General features: G+C 37.3%; 1 protein-coding gene across 2 annotated transcripts in view; it reads right to left on the reverse strand.

The window, feature by feature from the left end:
• The window catches only part of LOC131159674 (uncharacterized), a 97,941-nt gene extending 81,161 nt beyond the window's left edge, over window positions 1-16,780 (reverse strand). Inside the window, exons 1-3 of one of the 2 annotated variants that reach the window (XM_058114753.1) lie at window positions 16,238-16,780; window positions 4,616-4,674; window positions 4,408-4,539 (exon numbers count right to left, since the gene is read on the reverse strand). In XM_058114753.1, coding sequence (XP_057970736.1) covers window positions 4,408-4,539; window positions 4,616-4,674; window positions 16,238-16,616 — 570 coding nt within the window. In that variant the 5' untranslated portion in view covers window positions 16,617-16,780. Of the gene's footprint in view, window positions 1-4,407; window positions 4,544-4,615; window positions 4,675-16,237 lie in introns of both variants that reach the window. The other variant, XM_058114754.1, reaches the window with a different exon arrangement.
• Between the last annotated feature and the right edge of the window lie 605 nt (window positions 16,781-17,385).

Consider the following 17,385-nt stretch of genomic DNA (forward strand, 5'->3'; position numbering starts at 1 on the left):
AACCATAATTAAATGTGTTCAGAGTATCGTGTAAATTGGATGATCCAATCTCAATGTTAGGCTTCCCCTTCTATTTACAATATATGCCAAGTACAAACCAATGACCATAATTAATACCCTTACTCATGCTAACACAGCAACAATGCTACATAACTAATCTAACGAGTAACACTCCCCCTAGAGCATAGATATGACATGCTCCTAGCTTGTTACAAATGGATTTAACACAGGTGTCCCCTAGGGGCTTTAGTGAATAAAACAGCAAGTTGAAACTCATACTTCACATTAGAGCTCGTAATGAGCTTCAACAAAGTTTCTCCTGAACAAAGTCACAATCAACTTCAATGTGTTTCCTTTGTTGATGGAAGATTGGGTTAAAGGCAATACAAATAGCAGTTTGATTACTGCACATAAACTCCATTGGTTGAGAATGTGGAAAACCAAGTTCTTCCAACATGTTCTATAGCTGGACGAGCTCACATTAGTGTGGGTCATGGCCCAATACTCTAACTCAGCACTTTACCACTGCAATTTGTTTCTTACTCCTCAAGATACCAATTTACCACCAACAAAAACGCAATACCCAATCATGGATCTTTGGGTGACCCAATTCAATCTACATCAGTATATCCTAAACATAAGTGTGATCCTCATCCTTAGAAAATAGAGTCCCTAGTGCACCTTTGAGGTATCTCAAGGGTATGAATGACTACATCCCAATGACTTGTTATGGAGAACCAAGAAACTTCTTACAACACTGTTACGAAAGAAAAATCTGGTCGAGTGATTGTGAGATAGTTCAACACTTTCAAACAAGTCTCTATATATTCAGGGTCAACCAACAAATCACCCACATTTGGTACTAATTTGCTATTAGGATCCATGCCAACATCCTTCCATGCTGGGTAAGAGAATATAATGTAGAATATACCTCCCTAGCGTGATTAATGGGCAAGAATTTGTAGATCATAACTTCCTTTATTAAGTTCTAACGTGTTACACATTCCTTGATGTAACTCTACTACTCTAGCGTGAGCTCAACGGTCATAGAAGGGAAGCCAAAAGTGGCATCTGCATCTGCACCCCCATTTCTTTTACTAAGGTATAATGTTCAACTTGTTTTCTCAAGCCCTTGAGTGCCAGATCATGTCGGTCTTGACCTTTACTCTCCATCATGACATGTATGATCCCTCCAATCCTTAACGTCGGCAACTTTGCATTGCACAAGTTCAAATTGATCCCTGATAAACTTCTCTTTTTTTTCCTTGCTTCTGTTCAGCTGGTTTGATTCTGCCCTAAGTTGGTTAGTTTGTTCACCATACCACTCTGATTCAATTAACCTTGTTCAGCTATGAGGTGAATAGTTTAATAGAAACGGAACCTCTCTTCACTTGTTCAGTTGTGAACACCATGAGCTACTGAGCCCTCTTTAAAGAAGAGACAAACCTCCGCGATAGTGGGGGATGGCAGTCAACAAGGAGGCTGAACGAGGCTAACCAGCAAGAGAAGGCACTCATGAGGACTATGAGCTCTGGCAGTAAAGGATTTCTGATGCATGTTTATAGTGGCAAAAGCATATGGGGGCTGGCAAGCAACGGGTTAGTCAAAAGCAACGGCCAGATTCCAACAAAAGCCTGTTGGTAGATTACAGCAAAAAGTTGCTAGCCTGGCTGATGTGAAAGCTTCAACCAATGTAAAAGCAACGAATGTTGGCTTCAATTTGATTCCTTTTATTGGGTCATAGGTGCTTGGGGTTGGGTGTGTGGGAGTGTGGTGTACGGTGGCATTGAATGATGGTTCCTGGCTCTAATACAAATTGATGACCAAAGAACTCACAAGTAATAACCCTAAAACTCAAATACTCAATTTCTTCAAATTCAAAAACAAGCTTCAACATGATTATACACACACAAAAATATATAGAGCACTAAAATCTACTTTCCAAAATTAAAAGAAATATACTTTCTAAAAGTAATAACTAAAATTAAAAGATATCAAAAATCTCTTAAATTTAATAGAAGATGAATATGGCTTGCGGGATTAAACTTCCACTCCATGTTGCGTGAGGCTACTCTACCTCATTGCTACAAAGTGCAGAAATCAAGAAATATCAAGAAGAAATGCCAAAGAAAATTTTCGGAAATCAACCACAAAAAAGTCAGCTCATTTTTCTTACCAATAATTTGAAATGGAAAGGAAAGTTAGGTTACATGTGTCTTGGTGACCAGACAAGATATGTATTGAACGACTCTTAACAGGCAGGAGAATCCAAATAAGAGAAGTATCCCTCTAATTACTTTATTTTGAATTTTACTATCACTAGTAATTAGTTGATCATTGTTATTGATTTTATTTTTATTTTTTTTAAAGAGCCAGGTTACTTCAATGTTATTGTGAACCTCTAGCGGCTCTTATCCATAGCTATGATTTAATCAATTTAAAATGGTTAGGACTTAGTTTTATAGATTTTGACTTAAAAGTTGAATTTCTCTTTTTTTCTTTTTTTTCTTTTTTCTTTTTTTTTTTTAATAAAAGAAGCTATATTAGATAGAAAGAATAGAAAGTACAATGTGCGGGGACAAGGAGTCTGCCAAAAAAGTTGTAGTTCTCTTTCTTTGAAGTTAACAATTAAGCAAATAAAATTTTTTGACTTTAAAACTTTCTTGTGGATGCTGCAACTACCTTCTTCAGTTTTTTTTTTGAGCAATTGCTAAGGAATCTCTTGATGTAATTGCCAAGGGCCCAAGGCTATAATTAACATCATGTATAACGGTTTAACCTGCTCCCAATAAACCCTAAATCAGGCCTCAAAATAATACTCTTCCTATTCCAAATCACCCTAAATCTATGTCATAGAAACTTAAAATCTAATCTCTTTGTATGGAACTTAAAAGATCCTACATTATTCACATAGTCATAACAATCAATTTAGGTGAATTATGGAGTTCTTTTTGATGCACATAATTTTTTTATTATAAAAAAAAATCCCATGCCATCAAACCCAAAATAAAAAATAAAATAAAAAAATCTGTACCTTTTTTTTCTTTTAAATTTTTCACACTACATTCATCAATAATCTTATTATCACTGAATTACGATACATAGAGATGGTATCCTGGCAAAGAAAAGTCATTAAGGGTTTCCCAACAAATTTAATGCTGAACAAACCAAGGATACAGGTTAAACATCTTGATATATACTTCCATGCATGTGCACACATTTTGTGTGTGTGTGTGTGTGTGTGTGTGTGTGTGTGAGAGAGAGAGAGAGAGAGAGGGATTATGCATTTTGAAATTCTTTATTTACCATCATTATATAAGACAAGCCTTGACTCAATGGTAAGTGTTAGATCCAAAATTCCAGGCCTAAAGGTCAGAGTCTCTCCAAGAGAGAGGGAGTGTTAGATATATGCATTTTAGAAATTCTTTATTTACCATCATTATGAAAGAAAAGCCTTGACTCAGAGTTCCAAACCTAAAAGTCAGACTGTCAGAGCCTCTCCAAGCATGGAGGTAAAATCTTGCTCTACTCAAACCCCTGATAATGTGGAAGCCTTGTTTACTGGGTGTACATTTTTTATAGCCGCAGTCCTAAGCACAGAAGAATAATGTCACTACAAATTTTATCAGGCCTTTTAGTGTCAATACTGTAGGAAATAAATACCGATAATCTAGAATAATAATAGTCAATAGTTAACTGCTAAAACATGCAACCGACATGACATAACTAACTCTCTATATCTATTAACACTTAGGCGCATACTTATCTTGCAGGTAGAAGCACAAATTCGGAATGAGAAACACCAGTGAACTAGTTGGAATGCACGATGTTAATAAGCTAAGGGAAGCTAAGAAAATATCTGACTGGCTAGCAGATTGTGCTTATGGCATTCTGGAAAACCAAAATGTTGGAGTAAAAGAGATCTAATACGGATAAACAACAACAACAACAACAACAACAAAACCAAGCCTTAAGTCCCACTAGGTGGGTTCGGCTATATGAATCCTTTTCCGCCAATTTATGCTATCATGGACCATTTCTTTTGACAGATCTAATATGAATATTACTTCTAAATTATTTGCATGCAAAAGAGGTACAAATTAATATGGATATTACTTCCAAATTATTTGCACCATTTACACCATATTTAGACCATCAAATCCCATGTACTACTTGGCAGCAAATAGGAAACTAGAAGGAATATCATGCCCCCTGAATGATAATGTATCCACAAATTGTGTTTTGGATCAACTCATACATAGTGAACACAAAAACAAGACATTAAATGTCTCAGTGGTACAGCACATTTTCCAAACACAAAAAAGAAATCAAGAGTTTTTGGCCAAATTCAAATAAATCATGCTAGATGCCACAAATCTAAAACATGATTGGAAGAGGACAGCATACTCGTTTTCCACTTGATGGAACTAACATTGCTAAGATTCTTCCCGTATGCAAACAATGTGTTGAATAAGGATCTCCTGTTTTCCTTAGCTGGCCATGGTGAGCACTCTTAGCAAATGCAATAGCCTTTTGCACCTGCCTTCACAGATTCAATATTTCAGTGGCAGCAAATAACTATATATAAGTCATGATGCAAGTAGAGATGGAAAACCTTTGCATCATTAAATATAGGATACCCAGTCACATCTACTCCATCCAATATTAGAGAACCTGCACCATGTTGATTAATAGTATTAGCATGCAATAAGAAATCACTTCTGATCCAGAAAAAAAATGAATTTATAATTGAAGAATCAAAAAATCAATTAACATTAAAAAGGATACTAAAAAGGAATATTGTCTGATGGTATATTAGAGTGGCCTCTGACTTATCTAGGGTTCCTGTTGAGGGGCACTCCTAGATGTGTGGATTTTTGGAATCTAGTAGTGGAGAGAAAGAGGCTTGACAGTTGGAAGGGTGCTCTTTATTCCTTAGGGGCCTCATCCAAGCCTGCTTATCTGGTATCCCATTTAGTATTCCGATATATTATTTGTCTGCTTTTAGAATGCCAGCGGGGATTGCAAAGAAGATCAAGAAAATCACGAGGGATTTCTTGTGTTCCAAAGTTGGGGGATTTAGGGATCATTTAGTAAGATAGGATGAGGTTTGTAGATCTAAATTGGAGGGAGGGCTGGGTCTTGGAAATTTGATGTCTAAAAACATCGCCCTTTTAGTTAAGTGGTTATCGTGTTTTCCCTTAGAAGATCACTCCCTTTGGCATAGTGTGATTAGAGACCAGTATGGAGTGGGTGAGAATGGCTGGGCTACCAATATTAGTTTGAGATGTTCATCGTAGAGCCCTTGGAGATCTATTTCTCAACTCAATCCCTTGTTTACGCCTCACATTAAATTTGTGACGGGGAAGGGTTCTCAGATTCAATTTTGGAAAGATCCGTGGTAGGGGAATGATATTCTAGCTTTTAATGGTTATTTAGTCATTCAGCATTATTATTATGAGTTAGAGTTTTGATAGAAATAGTGTGAGTTAGTAAGGGTATTATGGTCATTGTTATTGTCTTGACATATATTATAAATAGAGGGAGAGACCTATCATTGAAGTTAGGTCTTCCATTTTATCCAATTATTCAACATGGTACCAGAGCATGATTCTGAAACCTAAACCCTAATTGTTACCACCACCATCAAAACCGAAGCCTAAAACCCAAAATCCGATGCATGTCTACCATCACATAAGAATTTCCAGCAACACTATAGCCCTAGAAAACAGCCAGCAGCTGCCGGGAGTCACACCAGCTGCTAGAAATGTACTGGGCAACACAGCCAGTTCAGGGACACAAAATCTACTATAGATTTTGCAAAAACAACACCATAGTCACCCACAGACACTGCTGATCTCCCCCCCCCCCCCCACTGAAATCCCATCTCCAAGAAGTGTCCCATGGGCCCTCACGCGCCGGTCGAAGGCTCCAGGGCTGACCTCACATGCTGGTGTATGAAGCTACTTTCAGGCATGTTTTTGACCTGAAATCATCCAGCAGTGATCAAATCCCTCTATTAATATGTTGAGTTTTTCGTGATGTTTTTTGTCCAAAGGCCTCATGTGCGGCACCCAAAGAATGGTTGTTTGATACTTCATGAAGCCATTTATCAATGGTTATTGAGTTTCTTGCGTCTAAAACAGTGGGATTTGCTGTGCTTTTTATTCAATGTTCTAATTCCTTCCGTATACCAAAACATCAAGCTGCTGGGCATGTGTTTTGCTCAAAGATCCAATCTTTGTTTTGCCCACACACTCATGGTAATTCGTTACTTGTTGTTCAGTGTTAGTAAAAGTCATTCGTGACTCTCTTGGAGCAGTGGTAGTGTTCATAAGCTGTTCTTGTGAGGCTGTGGCAGTGTTACATAAGTTTGTTGGGGATTTGTCCATGGTTGTTTTGGTGGTTCACCTCTCCAATTGTTCCAGTGCTGTGTGCTGGTTTCTTGGGGGTGCATTTGAGTTTCTTGGTGCTGCGGCAGCCTTGTACTGATTTATTTGTGGCTTGTTCATGGTTGTTTCAATTGTTCAAGCAATTAATCTTGTTATCATTGGTCTGAGTTTGTGTGTTGGGATGGAGTTTGCAAATCCCAAAAATATGATTATGTCATTAATCACTTGTTCGAGTGAACCGCATACTCTAACTATAACAGAGGAGTATTCAAGTTTTTACAGAATCAATTGTCTCAACAAGCATTAGGGATGGCAAAACGGGTGAAGGGATTGGGTATGGGTTGGGTCATAAATGGATGGGACTTAAACGAGTTGGGTCTTAAATAGGTTGGGTTAGGGTTGACCTACAAATGGGTGAGTAAATCACAAATCCAAACCCGGCCAATTAATAAACGGATCATAAACGGGTACCCGTTAAGAAATTTATAATATATTTATTTTAATTTTTTAAAAAATTTCACAAAACATGAGTTAAATTTTTTTTTTTTAAAAAAATCACTCATTTATTATTTTCTTATTAATATCTTAACACCTATGAACACTTATTTATTATTTAATTTATTTTTATCTTTAGTTTTTTTTTTTAAGTGATTTGAAAATTTAAAAATAGCGCTCACAACCTATTTATCATTTTTTCCTCCTAAATATCTCAAAAAATGTAATTATATAATTTGTATCTCATCTCTATTTGTTTAAAAAATACACGGGACATCATATATGCATCAAATACCATAATCTATACATATAGAGAAAATTTAATATTTTTTCATTAAAAGCTAAATAGATGACCCAATGAGTACCTAACCTGAACCTGACTAACCCTATTAATTAGATTGGGCTCGAGTTGACCCATTTATAAACGGGTCACTTCTTAAACCCAAACCCATTTAAAATGGGCGAGTAACGAGTCACTCATTGGATCTTGACCCTTTTTGCCACCCCTAACAAGCATTTTATCACTTTACATCTTTTGCCAAGAAAGGTAATCCTATAGTCTGCATGTCATCTAGTATCTTTCCCACTAGTCCTTGAATTATTGATTCTGCTGCCACTGACCATATAATCGGTGCAACCAACTTCTTTTCTGACCTCCAGTATCCTAAAAATCTACCTCAAAATCTACCTAAAGTTACCCTTGTTGATGGGTTTGTTAATGGTTATTTAGTCATTCAGCATTATTATTATGTGTTAGAGATTTGTTAGTAATAACTGAGTTAGTAAGGGTATTATGGTCACTCCTATTGTGCTTGACATATATTATAAATAGAAGGAGAGACCTATCATTGAGTTGAGGTCATCCATTTTACCCAATTATTCAACATGTTATCAGAGCATGATTCTAAAATCTAAACCCTAATTGTTACCACCACCATCAAAACCAAAGCCTAAAACCCAAACTCCGCTGCATGTCTACCATGATAGAAGAATTTTCAGCAATACTATAGCCCTAGAAAACAGCCAGCAGCAGCCGAAAGTCAGTCCAGTTGCTGGAAATTTTCTGGGCAACACTGCTAGTTCAAGAACACCAAATCTACTATCGATTTTGCAAAAACAACACCATAGTCACCTACAGACACTGCTGATCTTTCTTTTTTTTTTTTTTTTTTCTGATCTGCCCCCCACTGAAATCCCATATCCAGGCAGTGTTCAACGCACCCTCACGTGCTGATCGAAGGCTGCCAGGGCCGAGCCCACGCACCAGCGTGTGAAGTTACTTTCAAACATATTTTTGGCCTGAAATCATCCAGCAATGATCCAATCCCTCCATTAACATGTTCCGATTGTTCCAAAAATTAATCTCGTGATCATTGGTCTGAGTTTGTGAATGTTGGGATGGAGTTTGCAAATCCCAAAAGTATGGTTCCGTCGTTAGTCACATGTTTTAACGAACTGCGTACTGTGACTATATTAGAGGAGTACTCAAGATTTCTACAGTATCAATAGTCCCAACAAACATCTTATCACATTGCGTCTTTTGTCTAGAAAGGTAATCCTATAGTTTGTATGTCATCTAGTATTCTTCTTACGAGTCCTTCGGTTATCGATTCTGCTGCCACTGACCACATAACAGGTGCAACAACTTCTTTTTGATCTCCAGTATCCTAAAAATCTACCTCAAGTTACCCTTGTTGATGGGTCCACTATTGCCGTTAAGGGGATAGGAACAGTAAATCCTACTCCTTCCATCTCATTTTCTTCTGCTTTATACATTCCTAAATCTCCTTTCAATCTCATGTTAGTTAGTAAGCTTACAAAGTCATTAAATTGCTCCAACACATTCTTTCCTAATTATGTGGTTATTCAAGGTCTAAAGACGAGAAAGACAATTGGCATAGGACGCGAGGCTCATGGACTTTACTACTTTGACTTGCCTTCTCCGCCTATTGCTTGCATAGTCGCAACTACACTTCAAATCCATTGTCACCTTGGTCATCCATCCTTCGACAAGTTGAAACAACTAGTTCCTATATCAAGTTCAATGTCTTATCTAGAGTGTGAGTCTTGTCAATTGGGCAAACATCATCGTGTTCCTTTGCTTCCTGGGTCGACAAACAAGTCATTAGTCCTTTCATGCTAGTCTATTCCGATATTTGGGGTCCTAGTCATGTCACATCAAAGTTGGGGTTTCAGTAACATTTGTTGTTGACTACTCTAGGATGACTTGGTTCTATTTAATGAAAGATCATTTTGAGTTTTTTGATATCTTCTATGCCTTCTATTTCCAAACAAAGACTCAATTTGATATGCCAGTCATGATACTTCGTAGTGATAATGCTAAGGAGTACTTCAGTACCCAATTCAGTACTTATATGACTAACTGTAGTATGATCCATCAGTCCTTTTGTGACCACACCACACAAAAAAATGGAGTTGCAAAGCTAAAAAACAGACATATTCTTGGAGTCACTCGTACCCTATTGCATCTAGTTTTTTGGAGTGATGTTGCGCTCATAACTTGCTCCCTCATCAATAAAATGACATCCTTTGTCCTTGGTGGTACAATCTCATATTCACTTATCTTCCCTAAGGCTCATTTGTTCTACCTTTCTCCTCGTATATTCGGTTGTGTGTCCTTTGTCCATCAATTAACTCCAAGAATGGATAAGATAGATCCTCATGGTATCAAATGTATTTTTCTAAGTTATTCCTATACTCAAAATTCAAAAGGAATATCGATGTTATAATCCCACTTTACATTGATTCTTTTTGTCTACTAATGTCACCTTTTTTGAGTCTACACATACTATAATTCCTTGAGTTCTGTTGACCTTGATGAGTCCCTTCCTCTGCCTTGCCTTCCAGATCCAGACCTACTATCTATGCCCAATCCTCCAACATCTTCATCCATTTTGAATCCTTCTCATCGCTTTGTTCACCCCAATTTGCAAGTACACACACAGCAACTCAAGGGGGAAGTGCCTCCTCTAGCTTCGACAACTGTGCCTTTAGTTCCCTCATAGAATGATCTTATTTTCCATGATGTTGATCCTCCTATAGCTGTTCGAAAAGGTAAATGCACTTGTACCCAACATCTGATCTCTAATTTTGTTTTTTATGATTTTTTGTCACCCTATTATTACTGTTTTGTTAGTACTTTGTCTTCTATTGCTCTTCCAAAATCTATTTATGAAGCCCTATATCATTCTAGGTGGAGGACGAAATGGTTGAAGAGATGCATGCACTACATGATAATGATACTTGGGATTTGGTACCTTTTCCTCCTAATAAGTCTGTGGTTGGTTGTGAGTGTACAATGTGAAAGTCAATCCTGATGGTTTTGTGCCTCATTTGAAGGCCCACCTTGTTGCTAAGGGATATACTCAGACGTATGGTTTGGATTATTTAGACACATTCCCTCTAGTCACTAAAATTGCCTCAGTGCGTCTATTCATTTCTTTAGCCACCACTAGTCATTGGCATATATATCAGTTAGATGTGAAGAATGCTTTCCTACATGGTGATCTTCATGAGGAGGTATATATAGAGCAACCACTTGGGTTTGTTGCTCAATGGGAGTCAAGCTTAGTATGTCGGCTTAAGAAATCATTGTATGGATTAAAACAATCTCCAAGAGCATGGTTAGGTCGTTTTAGTGTTGTAGTACTTGAGTTTGGTCTCCATCGGTGTGCAATAGATCACTCTGTATTTTATCATCATACTCCATCTAGCAGGATTTTTCTTCTTGTGTATGTGGATGACATTGTGGTCGCTAGTGATGATGATTGAGGCATCCAGGACCTAAAGATTTTCCTATAGAGTAAGTTTCAAACCAAGGACTTGGGAACATTGAAGTACTTCTTGGGTATAGAAGTACCAAGATCTCATACGGGTACTGTCTTGTCACAGAGGAAGTATGTTCTAGATCTTTTATATGAACCGGAGCTGTTGGGATCCATACTATTGATATACCCATGGATCTCAATAATAAGTTAGTGCCAGATATAGATGATTTGTTGCCTAACCCAAGTCGATACAGGAGACTTGTTGGAAAGTTGAATTATCTCATAGTCACTCAACCAATATATCCTTCGCAACAAGAGTTGGTAGTCAGTTTTTCGATTCCCTAAGAACAAGCCACCGGGATGCAATAATTCGCATTTTGAGATATCTCAAAGGTGCACCAAGGAGAGGTCTTCTATATTAGGATCAAGGTCACACTCATATTCAAGGATATACAAATGCAAATTTGGCAGGGTCACCTTCTAGTCGAAGATCCACAACCAAGTATTGTATCTTTGTCGATGGTAATTTGGTGTCTTGAAAAAGTAAGAAACAAACTGTGGTGGCTACGTTGAGTGCTGGGTCAGAGTACAAGATATATGAACTTGTTTGATTAAAGAACATGTTAAAATAAACTTGATTTTCCACATTCTCAACCTATGGAATTGATGTATGATAATCGAGCTACTATTCATATTGCCTCCAACCCAATCTTCCATGAGCATACAAAGCACATCGAAGTTGATTGTCACTTTATTCGGGAGAAACTTGTAAGAAGCACACTACAACCACTCATGTGAAGTTTGAGTTTCAATTTGTTGATTTGTTCACTAAAACCTTGGGAGGTGCTCGTGTGAAATTCTTTTGTAACAAGCCAGGAGCATATGAAATATATGCTCCAACATAAGAGGGAGTGTTATTGTTATTTAGTCATTTAGCATTATTATTATGTGTTAGAGTTTTTCTAGTAAAAAGTGTGAGTTAGTAAGGGAATTATGGTCATTCCTATTGTACCTGACATATATTATAAATAGAGGGAGAGACCTACCATTGAGTTAAGGTCTTCCATTTAACCCAATTAAGGGGATAGGAACAGAAACAGCAAATCCTACTCCTTCCATCTCTCTTTCTTCTGCTTTATACATTCCTAAATCCCCTTTCAATCTCATGCCAGTTATTAAGCTTACAAAGTCACTAAAATGTTCTGTCACTTTCTTTCCTAATTCTGTGGTTATTCAGGATCTGAAGAGGAAGACAATTGGCGAAGGAAGTGAGGCTCGTGGACTTTACTACTTTAAGTCACTTTCTCCTCCAATTGCCTACACAGTCGCAACTACACCACTTCAAATCCATTGTCGCCTTGGCCATCCGTCCTTGGACCAGTTGAAACAGCTAGTTCTTACATTGAGTTATGTGTCTAATCTTGAGTGTGAGTCTTGTCAATTGGGAAAACATCATCATCCTTTGCTTCCTGAGTAGAAAAACGGGTTGTTAGTCCTTTCATGCCAGTCAATTCCGATATTTGGGGTCCAAATCGTGTCATGTTGAAGTTGGGGTTTCGATACTTTGTTACATTTGTCGATCACTACTCTAGAATGACTTGGTTATATTTAATGAAAGACCATTCCGAGTTGTTTAATATCTTTTGCACATTTTGTTCCCAAATAAAGTTTGATATGTCAGTCCGGATACTTCGTAGTGATAATGCTAAGGAGTACTTCAATACCCAATTCTGTTTCTATATGAATAATTCTAGTATGAACCATCAATCCTCCTATACCCATACTCCACAACAAAATGGAGTTTTAGAGAGGAAAAGCAGACATATTCTTGATGTTACTTGTACCCTATTGTATCAAATGAATGTCTCCAAAGTTTTTTGGAGTGATGTTGTGCTCACAGCTTGCTCCCTCATCAATAAAATGTCATCCTCTACCCTTGGTGGTAAAATCTCATATTCAATTATCTTCCCTAAGGCTCTTTTGTTCTCCCTTCCTCCTCGTATATTCGGCTATGTGTCCTTTGTCCATTAGTTAACTCTAGGAACGAATAAGTTGGATCCTCATCCTATCAAATGTATTTTTCTGGGCTATTCCTATACTCAAAAGGAATATCAATATTATTGTCCTACTTTACATCAATTATGTCTCTGCTAATGTTACCTTTTTTGAGTCTACACCATACTACTCTGATTCCTTGAGTTCTGTTAACCTTGATGAGTCCCTTCCTTTGCCTTGCCTTCCAAATCCAAACCTAATATCTACGCACAATCCTCCTACATCATCATCCATTTTAAGTCCTTCTCATCACTTGGATTATCCCAATTTGCAAGTATACAAACAGCAACTCAAGGGAGGAGAGCCTCCTCCAGCTTCTACTATTGTACCTCTAGTTCCCTCGCAAGATAATCTTATTTCCCATGATGTTGACCTTCCTATAGTTGTTCTGAAAGGTAAGCACACGTGTACCCAACGTCTAATTTCTAATTTTGTTTGTTATGATTTTTTCCCACCCTTGTATTACTGCTTTGTTAGTACTTTGTCTTCTGCCACTCTTCCAAAATCTATTTCTAAAGCCCTATCCCATTGTAGGTGGAGGACTGCAGTGGTTTAAGAGATGTGTGCACTACATGATAATGATACTTGGATTTGGAATTTTTTCCTCCTGATAAGTCCATGGTTGGTTGTTGCGGGGTGTACAATGTGAAAGTCAATCCTGATGATTTTGTGACTCGTTTGAAGACCCACCTTGTTGCTAAAGGATATACTCAAGTGTACGGTTTGGATTATTTAGACATATTCTCTCCTATCACTAAATTAGCCTCAGTACATTTGTTCATCTCTTTAACCACCACTTGTCATTAGCCTCTACATTAGTTAGATGTGAAGAATGCTTTCCTACATGATGATCTTCAAGAGGAGGTATATATGGAACAACCACCTAGGTTTGTTGCTCAAGGGGAGTCAAGTTCATTGTGTCGGCTTAAGAGATCATTACATGGATTAAAACAATATCCAAGATCATGGTTTGTCCGTTTTAGTGTTGTAGTACTTCAGTTTAGCCTTCGATAGTGTGCAATAGATCACTCTATATTTTATCTTCATACTCCATCTAGCAGGATTTTGCTTATTGTATGGATGGCATTGTGATCACTGGTGATGATGATCGAGGCATTCAGGACCTAAAGTTTTTCCTGCAAAGTTAGTTTCAGACCAAGTACTTGGGACCATTGAAGTATTTCTTGGGTATAGAAGTATCAAGATCTCGTATGGGAATTGTCTTGTCACAGAGGAATTATATTCTTGATCTTTTAGATGAGACAGGGCTATTGGGGTCCAGACCTATTGACACACCCATGGATCCTAATAGTAAGTTAGTATCAAATATAGGTGATTTGTTTCCTAGCCTAGGTTGGTACCGGAGACTTGTTGGAAAGTTGAATTATCTCATAGCCACTCAACCAGATATATCCTTCACAACAAGTGTTGTGAGTCAGTTTCTCAACTTCCCAAGAACAAGTCACTGGGATGCAGTAATTTGCATTTTGAGCTATTTGAAAGGTGCGCCAAGGAAAAGTCACTTATATCAGGATCAAGATCACACTCATATTTCAGGGATATACATGTAAAGATTACGCCAAGTCACCTTCTGACCGAAGATCCACAACTAGGTATCATATCTTTATTGGTAATGATTTGGTGTCTTGAAAAAGTAAGAAATAAACTGTGGTGGCCAAGTCAAGTGCTTAGTCAAAGTATAGAGCAATGGCACACACTACATGTGAACTTGTTTGGTTGAAGAACATGTTGAAAAAACTAGGTTTTCCACACTCTCAGTCTATGGAGTTGATGTGTGACAATCGAGCTGCTATTCGTATTGCCTCCAAACCAGTCTTCCATAAGCAAACACAGCATATTGAAGTTGATTATCACTTTATTTGGGATAAACTTGCACAAAAGCTCATTACAACCACTTATGTGAAGCCTGAGTTTTAGCTTGTTAATTTGTTCACTAAGCCTTGGGAGGTGCTCATGTGAAATTCATTCGTAACAAGCTAGGACCAAATAATATATATGCTCTAGCTTAAGGGGGAGTGTTAATGGTTATTTAGTCATTTAGCATTATTATTATGTGTTAAGAGTTTTGTTAGTAATAAGTGTGAGTTAGTACAGGTATTATGGTTATTGGTATTGTACTTGACATATATTATAAATAGAGGGAAATACCTATCATTGAAGTTAGGTCTTCCATTTTACCCAATTATTCAACACTAGCCACATCTTTTCCATGTCTCTTTCATTTGAGCTCAGGGCAAGAGAGTAGATTTATTTCTTTGTGGTTGATACTGGTAGCCCTTTGGCTTCTTGGAATTTTCATTTTAGAAGACCTTTTAACAAGAGAGAACTATTGGAACTTTCATCCTTGTCATTGTTATTAACAACTGTCATCCAACAACTATCGTTATTGGATCATTTAGGGGTTATTCTTGTAAATCTTTTTTTGAGTATTTGACCTGTTCTAATTTTTTTTTCCCCCTATATATACCTATTTGGAAGGCAAAAGCTCCCCCAAAATTTAAGGCTTTCGTATGGTTGATTGTGCTTAATGAAATCAACACTAATAACCTTAATTTAAACCATCCATCACTACCACCACAAATCATCAGGTATATCTGGCACCAGCATCGCCAGCACAGCCCAGCTGTTTGGGTATTCAAGATCAGAACATGGAGATGATTATAATTGTAGGTTTTAAAACATGTAAATTTTAGAAATTGTATGATTATACTTAGAATATCAGATTGTAGTTAACGGGTTTAATAGAGCTTGATTCAGATTTTCAAAAATAATCATGATATTGAAGAAACTCAGCAAACATTCATAGATTGGTAACTAAAGCCCCAGGCCAATGAAATTGGGAGAGATTTTTATTTTTATTTTTTTTTAAATGGAGATCCAATTTCAGATATTAAAACAAAGACACAGAAAAGAATAAATATCCAGGACAGTCTGCCACTCTGCCTACCCCATTTTTTGTTCATTTGGACGAAATTTCTGATTAATTATCTTAAAAATCAGTTGAAATTTTAAAATTCAGCTAAAATTTCAAAGAAACTTCAAAAATCATGTTATTTTCATATGGTTCAAAATTTGGCAATTCAAGCAAACTCAGACTCAACGTTAACCCCCAAAATTGTCAGTGAGTAACAACAAAGCATATCAAGTTTTGATACAAGAAAACAGGGTCCAAAAATAAGCAAGCACTACCTGAACTTACTTACAGGAAGCAAAATTTAGATTCAAACAATTATTCCTAGTCTTATCTAACAAGCTTTAAAGTAAATTTAAAATCTAAGATGGCATCAGCGACCAAAAAAAAGAAGTTCAAACCCTCACCTTTTTAATTAAAATTAAATTTAGATTTACTCTTCAAGTTAAATGGACTTTTGCATACCAAAGGCAGTCCTAAGATCTCAACTAATAAAATTTAAACGCCAACCAGTAGCTTTCTTATCATTGAAAGTTTGAGATAGAAAGCAACCACAAGCAGTATTCCGATCATACCCGGTTTCTCCTCCACTTTGGGCCACAAGAAATCAACCTTGGTTGAGAGGCACGCCCCTGAGGCAATGGCCACGGCAGTAACCGCGACTTGGGTTATCGCAGAGGTCACGGCGGCGTGCGCCGAGCCTGAGCCGACGGCCGCCGCCGCGGCAATCGCATTGCCGGAGGTAGAAACCACGGTGCTCAGAGAGGAAGAAACCGAGAGTTTGGGCGAAATTTGGTGGAATAGGCATCGGGAGGGTAGTGCAGGGGGATGAATTCGAGATGGATCGCCGAGAAATGGGAATCGCCGGCGGCAGCGTTGGCGGAAGAGATGGGGTTTGAAGGGGGATAGGGAGGCCTTGTGGGATAGTAGTGAGGAGGATTGGCATGCAGACATGGTAGGTGGTTATGTCTTGTTGGTACCGTTTGAAAGGATCACATGCTTTGTAGAGAGAGAGAGAGAGAGAGAGAGAGATATTCTGCGGGGTGATTAGTCGCCAGTGAGAGGCTGGGAAGGAGGGGCTACCATGGCTTTGTCCGGTAGATTACGAACAGAGGAAGGAAGAACCAGTCACACTGGAGAGATTATTTGTAGTGACGTGGAAAGTGCAAAAAATTAATAATGAAAAACAGTAAGACAGTGTATGTATAATGGATTTTGGTTGAGTTGAATTTGGGTTTGTATGTATTCGAAAGAAATATAATATAATTTTATAATTTATTTTTTCTAAGTTTATATAAATTTAAATTTAAATTTAAAATTTAAAATTCAGATGATGTAAGGGCAAGTTGGTTTAAAGATTCCAATGCAATTTTTTGTATCCAAAATCAGAGGAAATACACAAATTTTGTTTAAGTATTTTCAAAATACTAGTTTTAAAATATTTTTTAAGAATTATACTTTTTAAAAATAGCTCTACTTGTAATGCACTCAGATATATTAATCTTTTCACATACAGTTACTAATAATATAAAACTTGTCAAATCTCAATAATATGAATCATTTCCGATTATTCATTAAGGCATCCTCTATATTTATATTATGTTGGTGTATCAAAAAGTGAGTAAGGGTGGGCAAGGTCGTCACCTCGAGACAATGGGTTGTGTTGCACCCGAGCATAGTGCCAAATATATAAGGATTACCACATCATTATGGACATTGAAGG

This window comes from Malania oleifera, chromosome 7 (genome assembly GCF_029873635.1).
Source record: "Malania oleifera isolate guangnan ecotype guangnan chromosome 7, ASM2987363v1, whole genome shotgun sequence".
NCBI lineage: Eukaryota > Viridiplantae > Streptophyta > Magnoliopsida > Santalales > Ximeniaceae > Malania > Malania oleifera.